This window comes from Aquarana catesbeiana, linkage group LG01, assembly GCF_042186555.1.
Source record: "Aquarana catesbeiana isolate 2022-GZ linkage group LG01, ASM4218655v1, whole genome shotgun sequence".
NCBI lineage: Eukaryota > Metazoa > Chordata > Amphibia > Anura > Ranidae > Aquarana > Aquarana catesbeiana.
In genome coordinates, this window is record NC_133324.1 from 978,994,129 (window position 1) to 979,020,618 (window position 26,490).

The 26,490-nt window shown below is 43.8% G+C and overlaps 1 protein-coding gene across 1 annotated transcript in view; it reads right to left on the reverse strand.

Moving 5' to 3' along the window:
• LOC141123548 (cytosolic phospholipase A2 gamma-like) overlaps positions 1-26,490 on the reverse strand; it is a 201,096-nt gene that overhangs the window by 51,513 nt on the left and 123,093 nt on the right. The window contains exon 13 of the mRNA XM_073612062.1: positions 21,803-21,960. Within this exon, the coding sequence (XP_073468163.1) occupies positions 21,803-21,960 (158 nt within the window). The remainder of the gene's footprint in view (positions 1-21,802; positions 21,961-26,490) is intronic.

A 26,490-nucleotide genomic window follows, 5' to 3' on the forward strand; every position in this document is an offset into this window, starting at 1 on the left:
GGCCGCCCAGCAGGGCTGTCCCTGGAGCCCGCAGCTGCCCTCTCAGTCTCTTTGCAGCCGCCCATTCAGTTCACGGCATATCTGGGGGGGTAGAGATTAGAGGTCAGCTGACTGGTGAGTAATGTGAAGTGGGAGGGGCTGGAGGAGACCCTATCTCCTGATTTCAGCATAGGTGTCACTGCATTGAGACACCACAAAGTCGGAGACACATTGAGTAACACTACCTGGGATTATAGTCCCCACTACAGTTCTCAGATCAGCAGATGACCTTGATCAAGAGCACCTTAGTTGGCTGATCAGAACTCCCTGCCAACACTGCCACTTATGCCATTCCCCCCCCCCCCCCCCCCACCAAGAAGTAAGAGAAGTAATAAAAATAAAGAATACATGGAAGGGAGAGGAAAAGAGGGGGATGAACAAAGAAAAAGGGAGAGAAAGAATAAGAGAAAGAACAAGAAAGATGGCTAGAAAGAGGGATGGGGGAAAAAAACAAGAAATTAGGATAGAGAGAGATAAAAGGGAAAGAAAGGAGAACAAAGAGAAAGAGTGGTACATCCTAAAATGTACCATAAGGGTTTTAATACTGTACGAGTGTTAGGGACTCAGGGTGTGCTAAATGTCCGTGGGTTAGGGGCGCAAATTACTTGTCTTGCCTTGGGTGCTGACAACCCATGCTATGAAAATAATTTTATGGTTGGGGGTCTCCACAAATTGGGAAATTTTATCAAGGGGTCACGGCACTAGAGGGGTTGATAACCACTGCTCTAGGGGATAACTATCTTACCGATAGGGCCTATGTAAGGCGCTCTAATCCTTAAGTAATACAGAATCCATCAACTAAGACCATATTAGAAGGTCACTTGTCCAATTATTTTCAGATCAATTCCTCTTCTACAAATGACCCATTTGTACTCTGGAATGCTCATAAGGCATACATTAGAGGTATGTTTATCCAACTAGCCTCAAGGCTCAAACGGCAAAGGCTTAATACCCTTCTCTCAGAAATTAGTACCCTAGAAGCCCAAAATAAAACAAATCCGACACATCTCATTAGCGCAAAACTCACGACCCTGAGTCATAACCTTAGACTGGAACTACTCGAATCTTACAAACAAAAGGAGAGGAGGCTAAAAATGTCCTTCTATTCATCCAGCAATAAAGCTGAAAAAGCACTAGCCCGCAAACTGCAGGGCCAACGTTTTAAAACCAAAATACCCCACATCATTGACCCTAAGTCCAAACAAAAAGTATTTGATCCCCAAAATATCACAGATGCCTTTAGTGAATATTATGGGTCTCTTTATAACCTGAATCACGATAACGGCACTGCACAACCATCTCACTCAGCTATAGTCAATTTCCTAAAAGACATTAACCTACCTCAACTCTCCACTTCACAATTGCGGGAGCTAAATACTCCATTCTCACAGTCTGAAATACAGAAGGTTATAGATACTCTTCCCAATAACAAATCCCCAGGAACGGATGGACTAACAGGGGAATATTACAAAAATTTTAAACAAATTCTGAGTCCACACCTTCTTAGTGTGTTCGAGACTGCTGCTGCCTCGGCTTCCTTTCCATCTGAAGTGTTAGAAGCTTTGATAGTTACACTGCCCAAAACAGGCAAGGCACCGGACGTTCCCCAAAATTTTAGGCCAATATCTCTATTAAACAACGTCCTAAAGATTTATGCTAAACTGATCGCATTGAGACTAGTGGACATCCTACCCACCCTAATTGACCCAGATCAATCTGGATTCACCAAAGGTAGACAAACATCTGATGCCACCAGACGGCTAATTGACATAATACATTTGGCTACAAAACAGGGAACGCCTTCTCTGCTTCTAGCTTTGGATGCAGAGAAGGAGTTCGATAGAGTATACTGGACGTACCTAACTACAACACTGGAGAAATTTGGCTTCACAGGCCATCTACGCTCTGCAATATTAGCCTTATATACTTCTCCGTCAGCTCGAGTGTATACCTCGGACATGCTATCTAAACCCTTTAAAATCACAAATGGCACTCAGCAGGGATATCCACTGTCTCCCCTTATTTTTAATTTATTAATGGAGCCATTAGCAGCCAGCATTAGACAAACATCTAACATACGTGGTTTCATGATCAATAATCGCAAACATGTTATAAGCTTATTCGCAGATGACGTAATCTTAATGCTCACTGATCCGGTGTCTTCCCTAGAACTAGTATCTCAACTATTACATAGATATGGTATCAGGGCCATCTTTAATTTTGATTGGGCCCTGGGCAAACATTTTCTTGGGGCCCCCCCTCCATTCTGAGATATACAAAAAATAGCAGGTAGACTCAAAATCAGTTTACTGCAGCAGATCACGCAGCGATTGCAATTGTTTGCCAGAGGTTACAGCCTATCATTACTGCTCAATGGCTGGTTTCTAGAGGTTACAACACATAATTTCTGCTTGCCGATTGGTTGCTAGAGGTTAATGTACATTATTAGCGCTCACTAATTGGTTGCTAGGGGTTACAGCACATCATTAGCACTTACTGATTGGTTGCTAGAGATTAAAGCAGATCACTACTGTTTGCTGATTGGTTGCTAGAGGTTCATGCACATCATTACCTCTCACTGAGCAGTGGAGCAATCCCAAATAATTGAGCAAGTAAAGGGGCACATTAATACACATACTACAGGAGAGGTTCAGAGACTGCGGACATACTGCAGGAGACAATCAGAGACTGCGGACATACTGCAGGAGATTACCAGAGACTGCGGACATACAGCAGGAGACAATCAGAGACTGCGGACATACTGCAGGAGACAATCAGAGACTGCGGACATACTGCAGGAGACAATCAGAGACTGCAGACATACTGCAGGAGACAATCAGAGACTGCAGAAATACTGCAGGAGACAATCAGAGACTGCAGAAATACTGCAGGAGACACTCAGAGACTGCGGACATACTGCAGGAGACAATCAGAGACTGCAGACATACTGCAGGAGATTACCAGAGACTGCGGACATACAGCAGGAGACAATCAGAGACTGCGGACATACTGCAGGAGACACTCAGAGACTGCGGACATACTACAGGAGATTACCAGAGACTGCGGACATACTGCAGGAGACAATCAGAGACTGCGGACATACTGCAGGAGATTACCAGAGACTGCGGACATACTGCAGGAGATTACCAGAGAATGCGGACATACTATAGGAGATTACCAGAGACTGCGGACATACTGCAGGAGATTACCAGAGACTGCGGACATACTGCAGGAGATTACCAGAGACTGCGGACATACTGCAGGAGATTACCAGAGACTGCGGACATACTGCAGGAGACAATCAGAGACTGCGGACATACTGCAGGAGACACTCAGAGACTGCGGACATACTACAGGAGATTACCAGAGACTGCGGACATACTGCAGGAGATTACCAGAGACTGCGGACATACTGCAGGAGATTACCAGAGTCTGCGGACATACTGCAGGAGATTACCAGAGACTGCGGACATACTGCAGGAGATTACCAGAGACTGCGGACATACTGCAGGAGACAATCAGAGACTGCGGACATACTGCAGGAGACACTCAGAGACTGCGGACATACTACAGGAGATTACCAGAGACTGCGGACATACTGCAGGAGATTACCAGAGACTGCGGACATACTGCAGAAGACAATCAGAGACTGCGGACATACTGCAGGAGACAATCAGAGACTGTGGACATACTGCAGGAGACAATCAGAGACTGCGGACATACTGCAGGAGACAATCAGAGACTGCAGACATTATACAGGGGATGGTCAGAGAACTTTCAGCAATACACAGCTTTACAGTTAAATAACACAGCTCAGGGTTTAAATAGTCAGGCATTTTATGGTTGTAAGGACATACCTGACCAGCCAAACTCACTACATACATTCAGGACTGTGGGCGGGGCTTCCACTCTCTGCTGTCACTAAAGCAGCTGGGAGCTCCACTGATGCTTTGTTGGGGGCCCTGGGCCCACATCACCCGTGAATTGTCGCCCTGATGACAGCTTTGCAGAGCTCACAGAGGACATGGGAGGATGTATTCCGCGCTAGCCAGCTGAGAGGGGCAGGGCCGGGAGCTCCACTGACGCTCTGACGCCGCCCACGTGCAGCCTGTGTACTGGGAATAGAGCTTCTGTAGTGAGAGCCAGTGATCGGAGTGGGAGTGTCATTGGAGCTCCACTGACACTCGCACTCCGATCACTGGCTCTCACTACAGAAGCTCTTTTCCGAGTACACAGGCTGCACGTGGGAGGGGTCAGAGCGTCAGTGGAGCTCCCAGCCCCGCTCCTCTCAGTTGGCTAGCGCAGAATACATCCTCCCATGTCCTCTGTGTGCTCTGCAAAGCTGTCATCGGGGCCCTAGCTCACGGCTAGCGCGGGCCCCCCAACAAAGATTGGGCCCAGGGCAAGTGCCCCGTTTGCCCTGTGCTAAAGACCGCCCTGTATGATATGGTGTCATACTACAAAGTGAATGAAGCCAAATCTTATATTATGGATCTAGGTGTAAATCCATGTGATAGAGCTGATCTGCAAACCAAAATCCCATTTGTGTGGAACTCCCATGAAATTACCTACCTAGGAATTAAACTTATCTCCCAACCTAAACAATTATTCCATGCTAACTATCTCCCACTAGAACGAGAAGGACGCCACTCCTTAAATAAACATACATTGTCATGGTCAGGAAGGCTAGCAGCCTTCAAAATGCAACTCCTACCAAAATTACTTTATATATACCGCACAGTAACCATCCCAGTCCCCAGAAAATTCTTTCAAACCCTTCAAACAATACTTTCTAGATACCTCTGGGAAGGCAAGAAAGCCAGAAGCGCTTTTTCAAAACTTCGTAAGACAAGGAAAGTTGGTGGGGTAGGATTACCAGTCCTAGCGGACTACCATTTGGCCGTAATACTGGCGCAACTTAGGGGGTGGTTTCCTAACCAACCTACTCCACTATGGGGGGAGCATTGAACAAGCTTTGATCCCAGGAAGTAGTCTATATGAATATGTCCTAGCTTATCCCCATCTTAAATCCAAATCTACTGATCTTCCTCTACCAATTCTAGCGACCCTGAATTCATGGAAAACCTTAGTGGCTTCCAAATCTCAGGCATCTCCTACCATCCCTCTATCAATACCCATATCTACCCTAGCTTTGATAATCCCAGAATTAACCCTGCACAAATGGAAAATCAGAGGCTTGAACTGGGTATCGGATCTATACTCGGGCACTAATATAAAATCATTCGCTGATTTACAATCGGAATATGGTCTACCTGCCTCAGAACAATTTAATCACTTCCGAATTACATCTTATCTGAAAAGTAAAGGCACCCTTAAATACAACCTATTCTGGCAGATTCAAACCCACCTCACTGCTAAAACACATCGTAGAGGATGTATCTCACTGTTCTACAATTCTCTCCATGACAAAACCATATTCACCAAAACGAACTCCATGCTAGCAAGGGAAAGAGATCTTACCAATTGCTTTTCTGAAGAGCAATGGCACAAAGCCCTACAAATTACCCACTCAGCAACTAAATGCACCAATCTCTGGGAACTTTCCCACAAAATTGTACAGAGATGGTACTTAACACCATACCAGATAGCTAAATTTGACCCCTCCACATCTCCTCTGTGTTGGAGACATTGTGGGCAGACAGGCACCATCTTTCATGTTTTATGGAGCTGCAAGGGACTAGCCAGATTTTGGTCTGCATCTTCTCAATCCTACGTCAGGCTACAGGTCTACAGCTTCAAACCTCTCCCTCATTAGCTCTCTTAAATATAGGCATAGAAGATATACCACCACTCCACAGGAAATTTACCACCCACTTATTTCTAGCAGCCAAGTTAGTGATACTACGACGATGGAGATCTCCAGATACCCCAGCAGTAAAAGAGGCTATACATACTCTTTCCATACACTACACTTACGAAAGGATGCTAGCATCTATTGAGGGAAAACAAGAAAAATTTCTTCTATATTGGCAACAATGGATAAATTGGTACAACGTGAACAACTCATAAGGAAACTCTCTATAGGCGATTAACTTGTAAACTATCTACTGATTAACTGTACCCTACTTACGATTCGAATACATCTTTTTTCCCTAATGTCTCTGAGTTGATCCCAGTTTGTTTGTCTGTTTATTTTTTTTAAGTTAGCTATGAGCTATACGCTCTTGGTGAATGAATGCTAACAGTTACAGCCCTGTTGTAGTTATACAAGACCTGTGGGCTAGCAGGGGCTGTACCCCCACTGTGCCACAGTGAGCTCCCAGGGGGGGTAGCTGGTGGAGGGAAACAGCACCTCCTGCCCTCTGCATTTTCCTCAGAAACCATACAAATGTAATTTAATTGTAATACAAATGTACAGTGTTGTTAGCCATTATTATTTATATCACAGTCTACGATACCTATTGATATATGACAAACGTTGTTCACCTTTCTGTAATTTGTCAAAATTGAATAAACACTATTGATAAGAAAAAACCTAAAAACAACGTGTAGTGTGCCCAAAATCCATACCAGACTCTTATCTGAGCATGTAGCCTGGCAGGTCAGGAAAGGGGAGATGAGCGAGTGCCCCTCCCCCTCCTGAATTATACCAGGCCACATGCCCTCAACATGGGAGGGTGGGTATTTTGGGGCAGGGGGCTCTGTAACTCGCCTGTCACCAGCCCATCAGAGTATCTATCTGTAAGCCCATCAGAGTACCAGAGTACCTGGCTGTAAGCCCATCAGTGTACCAGAGTACCTGGCTGTAAGCCCATCAGAGTACCTGTCTGTAAGCTCATCAGAATTCCTGATTATCTGTCACCAGCCCATCAGAGTACCCGAGTACCTGTTACCAGCCCATCAGAGTACCTGTCTGTAAGCCCATCAGAGTACCACAGTACCTCTCTTTACCACGTGACCGGTTGTGTCCAATCACAGCCAGTCACGTGTTCTCCTCATTCTCACCACTCGTGCGCGCCCCCGGAGGCAATAGGGGATGAGGCGTGCCCCTAAGGCATAGCCGATCCCTGTTCAGGGTAAAGAGCCAATAAAATTGGCTCTTTACCACGTGACTGGCTGTGTCCAATCACAGCCGGTTGCAAATGTCAGTGTGCGAGGAGGAGATCTGGAAACAGCGAGTTGCAGTATTACAGTGCTGTGCCCTGATTGCCCCAAAAATAAACAGGACCTGTCTAAGCTCATCAGAGTACCCATTTATAAGCCCATCAGAATACCCAAGTATCTGTTACCAGCCTATCAGAGTACCTGGCTGTAAGCCCATCAAAGTACCAGAATACCAGAGTATCTGGCTGTAAGCCCATCAGAATACCTGATTATCTGTCACCAGTATATCAGAGTACCCCAGTACCTGTCACCAGGCCATCAGAGTACCCGAGTACCTGTCACCAGCCCATCAGAGTACCCGAGTACATGTCACCAGCCCATCAGAGTACCCGAGTACATGTCACCAGCCCATCAGAATACCCGAGTACCTGTCACCAGCCCATCAGAGTACCCGAGTACCTGTCACCAGCCCAGGGTACCCGAGTACATGTCACCAGCCCATCAGAATACCCGAGTACCTGTCACCAGCCCATCAGAGTACCCGAGTACATGTCACCAGCCCATCAGAATACCAGAGTACCTGTCACCAGCCCATCAGAGTACCGGAGTAATTGTCACCAGCCCATCAGAGTACCAGAGTATCTGTCACCAGCTGGAAGGATGTACTGGAAATGGAGCGAGTACAAAGAAGGGCAACAAAGCTAATAAAGGGTCTGGAGGATCTTAGTTATGAGGAAAGGTTGCGAGCGTTGAACTTATTCTCTCTGGAGAAGAGACGCTTGAGAGGGGATATGATTTCAATTTACAAATACCGGACTGGTGACCCCTCAATAGGGATAAAACTTTTTCGCAGAAGAGAGTTTAATAAGACTCGGGGCCACTCATTACAATTAGAAGAAAAGAGGTTTAACCTTAAACTACGTAGAGGGTTCTTTACTGTAAGAGTGGTAAGGATGTGGAATTCCCTTCCACAGGCGGTGGTCTCAGCGGGGAGCATTGATAGCTTCAAGAAACTATTAGATAATCACCTGAATGACCGCAATATACAGGGATATGTAATGTAATACTGACACATAATCACACACATAGGTTGGACTTGATGGACTTGTGTCTTTTTTCAACCTCACCTACTATGTAACTATTTAACTATGTAGCTCATCAGAGTACCCAAGTACCTGTTACCAACCCAGAGTATCTGTTTGTAAGCCCATCAGAGTACCAGGCTGTAAGTTCATCAGAATACCTGATTATCTGTCACCAGTAGGGATGAGCTTCGAGTTTGAGTCGGCTGTTCGGCTGTTCGTCAGTTCGCCGAACAGCGAACAATTTGGGGTGTTCGCGGCAAATTCAAATGCCACGCAACACTCTTTAAAAGTCTATGGGAGAAATCAAAAGTGCTAATTTTAAAGGCTTATATGCAAGTTATTGTCATCAAAAGTGTTTGGGGACCCGGGTCCTGCCCCAGGGGACATGGATCAATGCAAAAAAAAGTTTTAAAAACGGCCGTTTTTTTGGTAGCAGTGATTTTAATGATGCTTAAAGTCAAACAATAAAAGTGTAATATCCCTTTAAATTTCATACCTGGGGGTGTCTATAGTATGCCTGTAAAGGGGCGCATGTTTCCTGTGTTTAGAACAGTCTGACAGCAAAATGACATTTCAAAGGAAAAAAAAGTCATTTAAAACTACTCGCGGCTATTAATATCCATACCAGACCTGAAGGGCCTGGTATGGAATTTAGGGGGACCCCACGTCATTTTTTTTTTAAATTTTGGTTCGGGGTTCCCCTGTGGGGAATTCCCATGCCGTTTTTATCAATGAACTTTTATGTGTATTGTCGGACCGGCAATTCATTAATAGCCGCGAGTAGTTTTAACCGGTTCAATACCGGGCATTTTCACCCCCTTCCTTCCCAGACCAATTTTTAGTTTTCAGCGCTGTCGCACTTTAAACGACAATTGCGCGGTCGTGCGACGTTGTACCAAAACAAAATTGACGTCCTTTTTCCCCACAAATAGAGTTTTGTTTTGGTGGTATTTGATCACCTCTGCGGTTTTTATTTTTTGCGCTATAAACAAAAGAAGAGCGACAATTTTGAAAAAAACACAATATTTTTTACTTTTTGCTATAATAAATATCCCAATTTAACCAGTTGCCGACCGCCGCACGACGATGTACGTCGACAGAGCGGCACGGGCAGGCAAAAGGGCTTACCTGTACGTCCTTGCCTGCCCGCGGGTGGGGGGTCCGATCGGACCCCCCCTCGCCCGGTGCCTGCGGCGGTCGGCAAATCTCTCCTGGCGATAGGTGGTGAGGGGGAGGCCATCCATTCGTGGCCCCCCCCTCGCGATCGCTCCCAGCCAATGGGATCATTTCCCTGCCTCTGTATTGTACACAGAGGCAGAGGAAATGATGTCATCTCTCCTCGGCTCGGCATTTTCCGTTCCGGGCCGACGAGAGAAGACTGTAATGTGAGTGCACAACACATACACACACAGTAGAACATGCCAGGCACACAAAACACCCCGATCCCCCCCCCAATCACCCCCCCCCGTCACAAACTGACACCAAGCAGGTTTTTTTTTTTTTCTGATTACTGTATTGGTGTCAGTTTGTGACAGTTACAGTGTTAGGTCAGTTACTGTTAGCCCCCTTTAGGTCTAGGATACCCCCCTAACCCCCCCTAATAAAGTTTTAACCCCTTGATCACCCCCCTCACCAGTGTCGCTAAGCGATCATTTTTCTGATCGCTGTATTAGTGTCGCTGGTGACGCTAGTTAGGAACGTAAATATTTAGGTTCGCCGTCAGTGTTTCATAGCGACAGGGACCCCCATATACTATCTAATAAATGTTTTAACCCCTTGATTGCCCCCTAGTTAACCCTTTCACCACTGATCACCGTATAACCGTTACGGGTGACACTGGTTAGTTTGTTTATTTTTTATAGTGTCAGGGCACCCGCCGTTTATTACTGAATAAAGGTTTAGCCCCCTGATCGCCCGGCGGTGATATGCGTCACCCCAGGCAGCGTCAGATTAGCGCCAGTACCGCTAACACCCACGCACGCAGCATACGCCTCCCTTAGTGGTATAGTATCTGTACGGATCAATATCTGATCCGATCAGATCTATACTAGCGTCCCCAGCAGTTTAGGGTTCCCAAAAACGCAGTGTTAGCGGGATCAGCCCAGATACCTGCTAGCACCTCCGTTTTGCCCCTCCGCCCCGCCCACCCAAGTGCAGTATCGATCGATCACTGTCACTTACAAAACACTAAACGCATAACTGCAGCGTTCACAGAGTCAGGCCTGATCCCTGCGATCGCTAACAGTTTTTTTGGTAGCGTTTTGGTGAACTGGCAAGCGCCAGTGGCCTAGTACACCCCGGTCGTAGTCAAACCAGCACTGCAGTAACACTTGGTGACGTGGCGAGTTCCATAAGTGCAGTTCAAGCTGGTGAGGTGGCAAGCACAAGTAGTGTCCCGCTGCCACCAAGAAGACAAACACAGGCCTGTCATGCCCATAATGCCCTTCCTGCTGCATTCGCCAATCCTAATTGGGAACCCACCGCTTCTGCAGCACCCGTACTTCCCCCATTCACATCCCCAACCAAATGCAGTCGGCTGCATGAGAGGCATTTTTATGTCCTCCCGAGTACCCCTACCCAACGAACCCCCCCAAAAAAGATGTTGTGTCTGCAGCAAGCGCGGATATAGGCGTGACACCCACTATTATTGTCCCTCCTGTCCTGACAATCCTGGTCTTTGCATTGGTGAATGTTTTGAACGCTACCATTCACTAGTTGAGTATTAGCGTAGGGTACAGCATTGCACAGACTAGGCACACTTTCACAGGGTCTCCCAAGATGCCATCGCATTTTGAGAGACCCGAACCTGGAACTGGTTACCGTTATAAAAGTTACAGTTACAAAAACAGTGTAAAAAAAAAAAAACACAAAAAAATATATAAAAAAAAAAATAATAGTTGTCGTTTTATTGTTCTCTCTCTCTCTCTATTCTCTCTCTATTGTTCTGCTCTTTTTTACTGTATTCTATTCTGCAATGTTTTATTATTATTATGTTTTATCATGTTTGTTTTTCAGGTATGCAATTTTTTATACTTTACCGTTTACTGTGTTTTATTGTTAACCATTTTTTTGTCTTCAGGTACGCCATTCACAACTTTGAGTGGTTATACCAGAATAATGCCTGCAGGTTTAGGTATCATCTTGGTATCATTCTTTTCAGCCAGCGGTTGGCTTTCATGTAAAAGCAATCCTAGCGGCTAATTAGCCTCTAGACTGCTTTTACAAGCAGTGGGAGAGAATGCCCCCCCCCACCGTCTTCAGTGTTTTTCTCTGGCTCTCCTGTCTCAACAGGGAACCTGAGAATGCAGCCGGTGATTCAGCCAGCTGACCATAGAGCTGATCAGAGACCAGAGTGGCTCCAAACATCTCTATGGCCTAAGAAACCGGAAGCTACGAGCATTTTATGACTTAGATTTCGCCGGATGTAAATAGCGCCATTGGGAAATTGGGGAAGCATTTTATCACACCGATCTTGGTGTGGTCAGATGCTTTGAGGGCAGAGGAGAAATCTAGGGTCTAATAGACCCCAATTTTTTCAAAAAAGAGTACCTGTCACTACCTATTGCTATCATAGGGGATATTTACATTCCCTGAGATAACAATAAAAATGATTAAAAAAAAAAAATGAAAGGAACAGTTTAAAAATAAGATAAAAAAGCAAAAAAATAATGAAAAAAAAAAAAAAAGTACCCCTGTCCCCCCCTGCTCTCACGCTAAGGCGAACGCAAGCGTCGGTCTGGCGTCAAATGTAAACAGCAATTACACCATGCATGTGAGGTATCACCGCAAAGGTCAGATCGAGGGCAGTAATTTTAGCAGTAGACCTCCTCTGTAAATCTAAAGTGGTAACCTGTAAAGGCTTTCAAAGGCTTTTAAAAATATTTATTTTGTTGCCACTGCACGTTTGTGCGCAATTGTAAAGCATGTCATGTTTGGTATCCATGTACTCGGCCTAAGATCATCTTTTTCATTTCATCAAATATTTGGGCAATATAGTGTGTTTTAGTGCATTAAAATTTAAAAAAGTGTGTTTTTTCCCCAAAAAATGCGTTTGAAAAATCGCTGCGCAAATACTGTGTGAAAAAAAAAAATGAAACACCCACCATTTTATTCTGTAGGGCATTTGCTTTAAAAAAATATATAATGTTTGGGGGTTCAAAGTAATTTTCTTGCAAAAAAAAATAATTTTTTCATATAATCAAAAAGTGTCAGAAAGGGCTTTGTCTTCAAGTGGTTAGAAGAGTGGGTGATGTGTGACATAAGCTTCTAAATGTTGTGCATAAAATGCCAGGACAGTTCAACCCCCCCAAATGACCCCATTTTGGAAAGTAGACACCCCAAGCTATTTGCTGAGAGGCATGTCGAGTCCATGGAATATTTTATATTGTGACACAAGTTGCGGGAAAGAGACCATTTTTTTTTTTTGCACAAAGTTGTCACTAAATGATATATTGCTCAAACATGCCATGGGAATATGTGAAATTACACCCCAAAATACATTCTGCTGCTTCTCCTGAATACGGGGATACCACATGTGTGAGACTTTTTGAGAGCCTAGCCGCGTACGGGACCCCGAAAACCAAGCACCGCCTTCAGGCTTTCTAAGGGCGTAAATTTTTGATTTCACTCTTCACTGCCTATCACAGTTTCGGAGGCCATGGAATGCCCAGGTGGCACAAACCCCTCCCAAATGACCCCATTTTGGAAATTAGACACCCAAAGCTATTTGCTGAGAGGTATAGTGAGTATTTTGCAGACCTCACTTTTTGTCACAAAGTTTTGAAAATTAAAAAAAGAAAAAAAACATTTTTTTTCTTGTCTTTCTTCATTTTCAAAAACAAATGAGAGCTGCAAAATACTCACCATGCCTCTCAGCAAATAGCTTGGGGTGTCTACTTTCCAAAATGGGGTCATTTGGGGGGGGTTTGTGCCACCTGGGTATTCCATGGCCTCCGAAACTGTGATAGGCAGTGAAGAGTGAAATCAAAAATGTACACCCTTAGAAATCCTGAAGGTGGTGATTGGTTTTCGGGGCCCCGTACGCGGCTAGGCTCCTAAAAAGTCCCACACATGTGGTATCCCCGTACTCAGGAGAAGCAGCAGAATGTATTTTGGGGTGCAATTCCACATATGCCCATGGCCTGTGTGAGCAATACATCATTTAGTGGCAACTTTGTGCAAAAAAAAAAAAAAATTGTCCCTTTCCCGCAACTTGTGTCAAAATATAAAATATTCCATGGACTCAACATGCCTCTCAGCAAATAGCTTGGGGTGTCTACTTTCCAAAATGGGGTCATTTGGGGGGGGGTTTGTGCCATCTGGGTATTTTATGGCCTTCAAAACTGTGATAGGTTATGAGGAGTAAAATCAAAAATGTACGCCCTTAGAAATCCTGAAGGCAGTGATTGGTTTTCGGGGCCCCGTACGCGGCTAGGCTCCCAAAAAGTCCCACACATGTGGTATCCCCATACTCAGGAGAAGCAGCTAAATGTATTTTGGGGTGCAATTCCACATATGCCCATGACCTGTGTGAGCAATATATCATTTAGTGACAACTTTTTGTAATTTTTTTTTTTTTTGTCATTATTCAATCACTTGGGACAAAAAAAATGAATATTCAATGGGCTCAACATGCCTCTCAACAATTTCCTTGTGGTGTCTACTTTCCAAAATGGGGTCATTTGTGGGGGTTTTGTACTGCCCTGCCATTTTAGCACCTCAAGAAACGACATAGGCAGTCATAAATTAAAGGCTGTGTAAATTCCAGAAAATGTACCCTAGTTTGTAGGCGCTATAACTTTTGCGCAAAAATAAATATACACTTATTGACATTTTTTTTACCAAAGACATGTGGCCGAATACATTTTGGCCTAAATGTATGACTAAAATTGAGTTTATTGGATTTTTTTTAGAACAAAAAGTAGAAAATAATATTTTTTTTTTTTAATTTTTGGTATTTTTCCGTGTATAGCGCAAAAAAAAAAAACGGCAGAGGGGATCAAATGCCATCAAAAGAAAGCTCTATTTGTGGGAAGAAAAGGACGCAAATTTCGCTTGGGTACAGCATTGCATGACCGCGCAATTAGCAGTTAAAGCGACGCAGTGCCAAATTGTAAAAAGTGCTCTGGTCAGGAAGGGGGTAAATCATTCCGGGGCTGAAGTGGTTAAAAAAAAAAAAAAATTTTCCTCAGTTTCAGCCGATACGTATTCTTCTACATATTTTTGGTAAAAAAAATTGCAATAAGCGTATATTGATTGGTTTGCGCAAAAGTTATAGCGTCTATAAAATACGGGATAGATTTATGGCATTTAAAAAAAAATTATTATTTTTTTTTTTACTAGTAATAGCGGCGATCGCAATTTTTTTTCATGACTGCGACATTATGGCGGACACATCGGACACTTTTGACACATTTTTGGGACCATTCACATTTATACAGCGATCAATGCTATAAAAATGCATTGATTGCTGTGTAAATGTGACAGGCAGTGAAGGGGTTAACCACGTAAGGACCGGAGCATTATGCTGCTTAAGGACCAGAGGACTTTTTACAATTTGGCACTGCGTCGCTTTAACTGCTAATTGCGCGGTCATGCAATGCTGTACCCAAACGAAATCTGCGTCCTTTTCTTTCCACAAATAGAGCTTTCTTTTGATGGTATTTGATCACCTCTGCCGTTTTTATTTTTTGCGCTATAAACGGAAAAAGACCGAAAATTTTGAAAAAAAATGATATTTTCTACTTTTTGTTATAAAAAAAATCCAATAAACTCAATTTTAGTCATACATTTAGGCCAAAATGTATTCGGCCACATGTCTTTGGTAGAAAAAAATGTCAATAAGCGTATATTTATTGGTTTGCGCAAAAGTTAAAGCGTCTACAAACTAGGGTACATTTTCTGGAATTTACACAGCTTTTAGTTTATGACTGCCTATGTCATTTCTCGAGGTGCTAAAATGGCAGGGCAGTACAAACCCCCCCAAATGACCCCATTTTGGAAAGTAGACACCCCAAGGAAATTGCTGAGAGGCATGTTGAACCCATTGAATATTTATTTTTTTTGTCCCAAGTGATTGAATGACAAAAAAAAAAAATTTACAAAAAGTTGTCACTAAATTATATATTGCTCACACAGGCCATGGGCCTATGTGGAAATGACCCCATTTTGGAAAGTAGACACCCCAAGCTATTTGCTGAGAGGCATGTTGAGCCCATGGAATATTTTATATTTTGACACAAGTTGCGGGAAAGTGACACTTTTTTTTTTTTTGCACAAAGTTGTCACTAAATGATATATTGCTCACACAGGTCATGGGCATATGTGGAATTGCACCCCAAAATACATTCAGCTGCTTCTCCTGAGTACGGGGATACCACATGTGTGGAACTTTTTGGCAGCCTAGCCGCGTACGGGGCCCCGAAAACCAATCACCGCCTTCAGGATTTCTAAGGGCGTACATTTTTGATTTCACTCCTCACTACCTATCACAGTTTTGAAGGTCATAAAATGCCCAGATGGCACAACACCCCCCCAAATGACCCCATTTTGGAAAGTAGACACCACAAGCTATTTGCTGAGAGGTATAGTGAGTATTTTGCAGCTCTCATTTGTTTTTGAAAATGAAGAAAGACAAGAAAAAACTGTTTTTTTTTCTCTTTTCAATTTTTTAAAACTTTGTGACAAAAAGTGAGGTCTGCAAAATACTCACTATACCTCTCAGCAAATAGCTTGGGGTGTCTACTTTCCAAAATGGGGTCATTTGGGGGGGGTTTGTGCCACCTGGGCATTCCATGGCCTCCGAAACTGTGATAGGCAGTGAAGAGTGAAATCAAAAATTTACGCCCTTATAAAGCCTGAAGGCGGTGCTTGGTTTTCGGAGTCCCGTGCGCGGCTAAGCTCCCAAAAAGTCTCACACATGTGGTATCCCCGTACTTAGGAGAAGCAGCAGAATGTATTTTGGGGTGTAATTTCGCATATTCCCATGGCATGTTTGAGCAATATATCATTTAGTGACAACTTTGTGCAAAAAAAAAAAAAAAAAATTTGTCTCTTTCCCGCAACTTGTGTCACAATATAAAATATTCCATGGACTCTACATGCCTCTCAGCAAATAGCTTGGGGTGTCTACTTTCCAAAATGGGGTCATTTGGGGGGGGTTTGAACTGTCCTGGCATTTTATGCACAACATTTAGAAGCTTATGTCACACATCACCCACTCATCTAACCACTTGAAGACAAAGCCCTTCTGACACTTTTTGTTTACATGAAAAAATTATTTTTTTTTGCAAGAAAATTACTTTGAACCCCCAAACATTATATATTTTTTGAAAGCAAATGCCCTACAGATTAAAATGGTGGGTGTTTCATTTTTTTTTTCACACAGTATTTGCGCAGCGATTTTTCAAACACATTTTTTGGGGAAAAAACACACTTTTTTAAATTTTAATGCACTAAAACACACTATATTGCCCAAATGTTTGATGGAATAAAAAAAATGATCTTAGGCCGAGTACATGGATACCAAACATGACATGCTTTAAAATTGCGCACAAACGTGCAGTGGCAACAAAATAAATACATTTTTAAAAGCCTTTAAAAGCCTTTACAGGTTACCACTTTAGATTTACAGAGGAGGTCTACTGCTAAACTTACTGCCCTCGATCTGACCTTCGCGGTGATACCTCACATGCATGGTGCAATTGCTGTTTACATTTGACGCCAGCCCGACGCTTGCGTTCGCCTTAGCGCGAGAGCAGGGAGCGACAGGGGTGCTTTTTTTTTTTTTTTTTATTTATTTATTTTTTTTGCTTTTTTATCTTATTTTTAAACTGTTCCTTTCATTTTTTTTAAATAATTTTTATTGTTATCTCAGGGAATGTAAATATCCCCTATGATAGCAATAGGTAGTGACAGGTACTCTTTTTTGAAAAAATTGGGGTCTATTAGACCCTAGATCTCTCCTCTGCCCTTAAAGCATCTGACCACACCAAGATTGGTGTGATAAAATGCTTTACCAATTTCCCAATGGCGCTGTTTACATCCGGCGAAATCTAAGTCATAGAATGCTCGTAACTTCTGGTTTCTTAGGCCATAGAGATGTTTGGAGCCACTCTGGTCTCTGATCAGCTCTATGGTCAGCTGGCTGAATCACCGGCTGCATTCTCAGGTTCCCTGTTGAGACAGGAGAGCCAGAGAAAAACACGGAAGACGGTGGGGGTGGGGGTGGGGCACTCCCACTGCTTGTAAAAGCAGTCTAGAGGCTAATTAGCCGCTAGGATTGCTTTTACATGAAAGCCAACCGCTGGCTGAAAAGAATGATACCAAGATGATACCTAAACCTGCAGGCATTATTCTGGTATAACCACTCAAAGTTGTGAATGGCGTACCTGAAGACAAAAAAATGGTTAACAATAAAACACAGTAAACGGTAAAGTATAAAAAATTGCATACCTGAAAAACAAACATGATAAAACATAATAATAATAAAACATTGCAGAATAGAATACAGTAAAAAAGAGCAGAACAATAGAGAGAGAATAGAGAGAGAGAGAGAACAATAAAACGACAACTATTATTTTTTTTTTTATATTTTTTTTGTGTTTTTTTTTTTTTACACTGTTTTTGTAACTGTAACTTTTATAACGGTAACCAGTTCCAGGTTCGGGTCTCTCAAAATGCGATGGCATCTTGGGAGACCCTGTGAAAGTGTGCCTAGTCTGTGCAGTGCTGTACCCTACGCTAATACTCAACTAGTGAATGGTAGCGTTCAAAACATTCACCAATGTAAAGACCAGGATTGTCAGGACAGGAGGGACAATAATAGCGGGTGTCACGCCTATATCCGCGCTTGCTGCAGACACGACATCTTTTTTGGGGGGGTTCGTTGGGTAGGGGTACTCGGGAGGACATAAAGAAAATGCCTCTCATGCAGCTGACTGCATTTGGTTGGGGATGTGAATGGGGGAAGTACGGGTACTGCAGAAGTGGTGGGTTCCCAATTAGGATTGGCGAATGCAGCAGGAAGGGCACTATGGGCACAACGGGCCTGTTTGTCTTCTTCTTGGTGGCAGCGGGACACTACTTGTGCTTGCCACCTCACCAGCTTGAACTGCACTTATGGGACTCGCCACGTCACCAAGTGTTACTGCAGTGCTGGTTTGACTACGACCGGGGTGTACTAGGCCGCTGGTGCTTGCCAGTTCACCAAAACGCTACCAAAAAAACTGTTAGCGATCGCAGGGATCAGGCCTGACTCTGCGAACGCTGCAGTTATGTGTTTAGTCTTTTGTAAGTGACAGTGATCGATCGATACTGCACTTGGGTGGGCTGGGCCGGGCGGAGGGGCAAAACGCAGGTGCTAGCAGGTATCTGGGCTGATCCCACTAACACTGCGTTTTTGGGAACCCAAAACTGCTGGGGACGCTAGTATAGATCTGATCGGATCAGATATTGATCCGTTCAGATACTATACCACTAAGGGAGGTGTACGGTGCGTGGGTGGGTGTTAGCGCTACTGGCGCTAACCTGACGCTGCCTGGGGCTGGTGCTTGCCAGTTCACCAAAATGCTACCAAAAAAACTGTTAGCGATCGCAGGGATCAGGCCTGACTCTGCGAATGCTGCAGTTATGCGTTTAGTGTTTTGTAAGTGACAGTGATCGATCGATACTGCACTTGGGTGGGCTGGGCCGGACGGAGGGGGCAAAACGCAGGTGCTAGCAGGTATCTGGGCTGATCCCGCTAACACTGCGTTTTTGGGAACCCTAAACTGCTGGGGACGCTAGTATAGATCTGATCGGATCAGATATTGATCCATTCAGATACTATACCACTAAGGGAGGCGTATGCTGCGTGTGTGGGTGTTAGCAGTACTGGCGCTAATCTGACGCTGCCTGGGGCGACGCATATCACCGCCGGGTGATCAGGGGGCTAAACCTTTATTCGGTAATAAACGGCGGGTGCCCTGACACTATAAAAAATAAACGAACTAACCAGCGTCACCCGTAACAGTTATACGGTGATCAGTGGTGAAAGGGTTAACTAGGGGGCAATCAAGGGGTTAAAACATTTATTAGATAGTATATGGGGGTCCCTGTCGCTATAAAACGCTGACGGCGAACCTAAATATTTACCTCCCTAACTAGCGTCACCAGCGATATTAATACAGCGATCAGAAAAATGATCGCTTAGTGACACTGACGACAGGGGGTGATAAAGGGGTTAATACTTTATTAGGGGGGTTAGGGGGGTACCCTAGACCTACAGGGGGCTAACAGTAACTGCCCTAACACTGTAACTGTCACAAACTGACACCAATGCAGTAATCAGAAAAAAAAACAAAAAAAACCCCAAAATACTGCTTGGTGCCAGTGTGACAGGGGGGGGAGGGGTGATTGGGGGGTGATCGGGGGGTAAAGGGGGGTGTATTGTGTGCCTGGCATGTTCTACTGTGTGTGTGTGTGTTCACTCACTGTGAAGTCTTCTCTCCTCGGCGCCGGAATGGAAAATACCGAGCCGAGGAGAGATGACATCACATCCCCTGCCTGTGTGTACTACACACAGGCAGGGGAGGATTCTCATTGGCTGGGAGCGATCGCGAGGGGGGCCACGATCGGATGGCCTCCTCCTCATCACAGAACGCTCCCAGACCAACGGTGACCGCCTCAGGCACCGGGGGTGGTCCAATCGGACCCCCCGCCCGCTGGAAGGCAATCACGTACCAGGAATGTGATTTTGCCTGCCCGTGCCATTCTGCTAACGTAAATCAGCGTGAGGCGGTCGTCAAGTGGTTAAATATGTTTCCTAGGGAATGCTTCTAACTGTAGGGGGAGGGGACACACAAGGGGAGGAGACCGATCAGTGTTCCTCCGTTCTGGGAACACAGATCGGTCTCCTCTGAGCTGACAGGACGTGGATCTGTGTGTTTACACACACAGATCCACGGTCCGGCTCGGTTAACAGGCAATCGCGGGTGCCCGGCGGACATCGCACTGGGTCCCGAGCAATGCGACGTATGACGTATGGAAGATCCCATCTGTGGATGTCATTTGACAATAGGCCGGTGCTGAAGATGTTAAATGACTTTTTTTTCCTTTGAAATGTCATTTTGCTGTCAGACTGTTCTAAACACAGGAAACATGCGCCCCTTTACAGGCATACTATAGACACCCCCCAGGTACGAAATTTAAAGGGATATTACACTTTTATTGTTTCACTTTAAGCATTATTAAAATCACTGCTCCTGAAAAAACATCTGTTTTTAAAACTTTTTTTGCATTGATACATGTCCCCTGGGGCAGGACCTGGGTCCCCAAACACTTTTTATGACAATAACTTGCATATAAGCCTTTAAAATTAGCACTTTTGATTATTCATATTCATGTCCCCTAGACTTTACAGGTGTTCGCTCGTTGGAACAAATTTTTTGCCTGTTCGCAAGTTCTGGTGCGAACCGAACAGGGGGATGTTCAGCTCATCCCTAGTCACCAGTACATCAGAGTACTCGAGTATTTATCACCAGCTCATCAGAGTACCCAGGTACCTTTTACCAGCCCATCAGAGCACCCGAGTACCTGTTACCACACATCAGAGTACACAAGTATCTGTCACCAGCCCATTAGAGTACCTGAGCATCTGTCACCAGCCCATCAGAGTACCTGAGTATCTGTCACCAGCCCATCAGAGTACCTGAGTATCTGTCACCAGCCCATCAGAGTACCTGAGTATCTGTCACCAGCCCATCAGAGCACCTGTCACCAGGCCATCAGAGTACCCGAGTACCTGTCACTAGCCCATCTGAGTACCAGTCACCAGCCCATCAGAGTACCTGTCTGTAAGCCCATCAGAGTACCAGAGTAACTGTCTGTAAGCTCATCAGAATACCTGATTATCTGTCACCAGCTCATCAGAGTACCCCAGTACCTGTTACCAGCCCATCAGAATGCCCGAGTACCTGTTACTACACAGAGCACCCGAGTTCCTGTCACCAGTTCATCAGAGTACCCAAGTACCTGTCACCAGCCCATAAGAGTACCCAGAATCTGTCACCAGCCCATCAGAGTACCCGAGTACCTGTCACCAGCTCATCAGAGTACCCAAGTATTTGTCACTAGCCCATTAGAGTACCTGAGTACCAGTCACCAGCCCATCAGAGTACCCAAGTACCTGTTACCAGCCCATCAGAGTACCCAAGTACCTGTTACCAGCCCATCAGAGTACCTGTCTGTAAACTCATCAGAATACCTGATTATCTGTCACCAGCCCATCAGGGTACCCGTGTACTTATATGCAGTCCATCAGAGTACTTGAGTGCCTGAATGGTCAGTGCGCCCCTACATTGACACATGTTCCCCAGGGCAGTACCCCCCCTCCCTTATGCTAATTATTGACCCCCCCATCAATGGGCATTTTTAATATGACAGTTTTGGCTCCCATTGATTTCAGTGGGGTGAGGGTTCGGCGTCTAAACTTATTTGAAGTTTGCAGAACAACACTTGAACTGAACCCAGGGCAGCTCAGCTCCTTACCCATAATTATTTCATCACTTGTGTTTTCAATACATTTTATATCTGCTGTTGGTGAGTTGCATTAAATGACCATAAAATGTGATTACCTCAAATGGACCACCTTGACTGAAGTCAAAAGACAAAATCAGATCCACTTTGCGGTGAGGACGTAACACTAAGGGGTATGGAGTATTAATTTCCAAACCGGCATCGATCAGATGGATGTACTTTTTCTGAAAGAGGTCGCTGCCTTCTGGGATTTTATCTGGGAAATAAATAAAAATAATAATAATATCGGGGCTCAAAATTTCAAGTCCTGAGGTACTAGCCTGGCCTTAGGAGTTACTCGCCACCAGTTGCCCCACCCAACTCCTACCTCGCCCCTAATTACGCCTCTAAACACGCCCTCATACATTATATCTTGAAATGAAACTGTCAAATGTTTTATGCAGAATTAGGTTACAAATATAACTTTAACAATACAAACATAACATAAAGACAATATCATTGATCTGACTGTGATAAATAAAATAAGGATAAAATATGATTCATATCATTGCTGCCTTGTTAAGTAAATATTATAATGTTATATTAAAAAAAAGCATTAAAACAAATAAAACCAATGAATGACACTTTCACTGATTTAGGATGCAGAGACTATTAGGCCCCATACACAATATTAGATTTTCTGCAGATTTTTGTCTTCAGATCTACCAAAACCATGTACTGCAAAGGCCTGCCTGATTGCATATTAATTGAAACTCTTATGCCGCATACACACGATCGGATTGTTGGCCAACAAAACTGTGGAATTTTGTCCGAAGGGCGTTGGCCCAAACTTGTCTTGCATACACACGGCCACACAATGGCCACACAATTGTTGGCCAACAATTACGAATGTAGTGACGTACTAGACATACTACGTTGTTTTTCAGCTCTTTAGCGCCACCCTTTGGGCACCTTCTGCTAATTTTGCGTTAGTAGAAGTTTGGTGAGTGTTGATTCACGCTTTTCTTTTCGCGTTTTTCATTTCGTGCTTTTCAGTTCATTTCTGAACGGCCGTTCATCAACCAGACATGTTGCAGAATCGGAGGAGATAACGTGTTATTTATTATTGGCCTTGGAGTTATTGCTTTGACATTATTTTTTGGTTGAATAATAATGATTTGATATATTGTCTATATTTTTGGATGCATAGAATGCACTTTTTGGTTAAGTTCTATTGGCAGATATCATGTCTATTTTATTGGTTTTCTTTTTTCAATGCACAATAAAAAAAAATTGTGGAGAGTAATACTTGGCTGTGTGTTTTACTTCAAATGACAGTTTGGGAGTCGGCAGTTACATTTATAAAATACAATGTAAAATAAACAAGGGACACCAACATAGTTGTATCTTTGATCTTAAAAACTATGGGATAATGGTGTTGTGGTAACTTGCCCAAATAATAATAAAAAAACATAATAATATTATTCTTGACAAATAGAAAAACAAAAAGGGACTTTGGATTTTGTAGGCAACAACAAGTACATATCACAAAAATAATTTATTGAAAAAAACGTATGAATAGAACATCAATTAAAAACCACAGATCACATGTATACATCAAGATATTTAGTGAAGCGGTTGCTATACAAAACCATCTAAATACTTCATCAATTGGACATGGGGATAACCATCCAGAGAAACAACAGGTCCGAGAAGATGGCTGGATAGCAGATCAACGAACGATTAATTCATATCACACAAGTGCTCAACATGTTGCGCGTGTCTTCACGCTTCTTCAGGAGCAAAAAATGTGTTGTGGCGGGTAGATATGTCTATAATCATATAAAATAAAATAACCCACAGATGTAAGAGGAAGCAGACGGTACAATTTAGCACCACACGTATGGTTGAATGAGGGTGTATGGACTAGTAGTGTAACCAACGGCTGGGTTGTTTAAAGAGATAAATAAACCAAATGAACAGTAGATCCTCGCAGGGCTCGTATGGGTATGTATTGATACATACAAAAGGCTCAAAAATCACAAACAGTTGTATAGGTACAAGAGCCAAGGTATCAAAGGGGATAATCCTAGAGTGAAAGCTGCATACACCTGGATCCCATAGGGGTAGAGGTGACAGTGTGTGGTGCTGTCCGTCTGCTGGAGTGGGTTGTGATAAATAATAAATAAATAATTTTGTGATATATACTTGTTGTTACTGTGCCTACAAAGTCCAAAGTCCCTTTTTGTTTTTCTATTTGCTAATATAGTTATAGGACGTGGCACTTTTATATTGTTTATGTATCCACAGCACCACTCTGTGTTATGATACATCTCCATTTTTGCAATATTATTCTTGATATCACTAGAAAAAAAAAACCTTTGAAAATTTGTTTGCAATAACTCCATCAGTATCACCAGCAAAACAGCTTCATTATTATCCCATTAAAGAAGAAGAGAATGCTGCGCTGCATTTCAAGATTTCATAATTTGCCACGCCACGAATGTTAATTCTCCATTACGAACTCTAGTTTACAAGACTGACCGCTTCCGGCTCGTCCTTGATTCCGAGCATGCGCATTTGTACTTTGGACTTTTGTCCGATAGACTTGTGTACACACATTTGTCAGCGGAAAATTTGAAAACCTGCCATCCAACATTTGTCCATGGGAATTCTGACAACAATTGTCCAATGGAGCGTACACATGATCGGATTTTCCGCCAACAGCCTGACAGCCAACATTTCCCGTCGGAAAATCCGATTGTGTATATGGGCCTTCAAGGTTTGATCTCATATTATATGGTTTTGGTAAATCTGACAACAAAAATCTGCAGAAAATCGAATAGTGTTTATGGTGGCCTTACAGCCGAGCACAGAACTGGACAGAGGAGCAGAAGCTGCCAAAGTTGACTTTTCCCTTTTAACAAGCTGGTGATTGGTTGCTAAGTGGTCCAAGGAACCAACCACCAGCTTGTTATTAGGAAAATGTAACTTTGGCAGCTCCCACCCCGCCCCGCCCCAACTTCATCTAGTTCTTTGCTGACTCCCGCTGTATGCCAGGCCCTGCTAAGTTGCTCTTTGAGGGTTGAGATCGCGCTGGACTGACTCGATCAGTCACTGCTTTTACATAGGTATAAGTGTGGGCAGGTAGGAAGAATTTTCTTCCAGAGATTAGTGCCCAGCTTAAAAGAAGATGGTGGGTCCTATCAGGGCCTGGGCTGCTGACTCAGGGTACGGCATACAGCTCAATTCTGCATGTGTTCATAAAAGGTGGGTGTAAAGGAGCGCCCAATGTCCATTAGATGTGGGTTTGGAAAGACGTTTTATTTAGGGAAACAATAAAATAAAGCCAACACGATTCAGGGGAACAAGGACTCCCCCTTCCTCAGGGATGTTCAAAAGGTAAAAGGGTACACAAAACAGATACAGTGTATATAAAAAATATACTGTATATAAATATGTAGAAATGGAAAAACAGCATCCACAAATTAACATTTACATAATTGTATACAAAAATCCAAGCATGCAGCCTGGCTGATTAGGTAAGTAGGAGGATGAGCATGTGCTGCCCCCCTGAACCATACCAGGACATAATGCCCTCAGCGACAGCATGGCGGTACTCTGCCAAAAGCCCCTTGTACCCATTTAGAGGACAAGGAACTCTTTCCCACAAACATGGCCTAGTGGTTGTGGGAGGTCTATGAGGAGGAAGCTTATTTGAATGTGAAAAGTTCCTTAATCAACAATCCTCTTAAAAGTATTCTTATCAGCAATACCATAAATGTTCACTAGATAATAAGACCCCCTCTTGTATAATGGGTCAAATCACACTTGTGCTCTACAATCCAGTGTCCCTCTCTCCTCTTCCCTCCACTGCTTGTCACATCTTCTGTTCAATAATTCCTCATGAAAAAACAAAAACCATCATAGAGTAATACTATCAAACCAAAACCGTGCTCCCCAAGACTTTGCTTATTGTGAGCACATAAATATGTAGTGACCTCAACACTATGCCACCCACTAGGTGTCCTCTCATGGAATGAAGCCTCACCAGAGCCTTGCGACCCATAAATTGGTCTAGAATGAACTAGTGCATTAGAGTCACTAACACTAATCCACCTCGAAAAAAAGAGCTTGCAATAGTGTAGTATTTTTAAGTAAAAACATATATTAATTCTCCAATATTCTTACATGTACAAGGGAAAGATCACACATCCATTCAAAGATGGCCACACCACAACTTCTGGTTCCTGTGACATACTTCTGTTTCCTGTGATGACATCACTTCATCTACATGTTTCAACCCATTGGACTTTATCAAGAGAAGGAAACGGAAGTTGTGGTGTGGCCATCTTTGAATGGAAGCTCTTTTTTATGAGGAGTGGAGAACTCTCTAGTGTGTGCTATAAGTAGTTGTTAGCATAGGAAAATTTAGCTTGGCTGAAGGCCAGGCTTAGGTTGAATATGGGTCAGGGTGTAGTGACTCAGGGGGCTGGATGACTTATCCTGACAGCTCTTATGGTGCCTCCCCCTGTTGTGTGAAACATTGGAGAATGTTCTAGATGTAGTGGGTGGAAGCTAGGAGGAGCTGTCATGCATATTTATGAGGAGCTCGACCAACCCTTAGCAGAAAGGGTCTGGAAGGTGGCAGGCCACCTCATAAATAGGCATGAGTCATGCCAGCAGGGGCAGTCGGGTGGACGCTGGATATGGAGTGCTGAGTAGGCTGTCGGAGGCCCTTGCAGGGTGCACCTAGTCTCAGGGGGGTGACCTTGGGTCTTGGGCTTGGGTGCTGGAAGGATTCCCC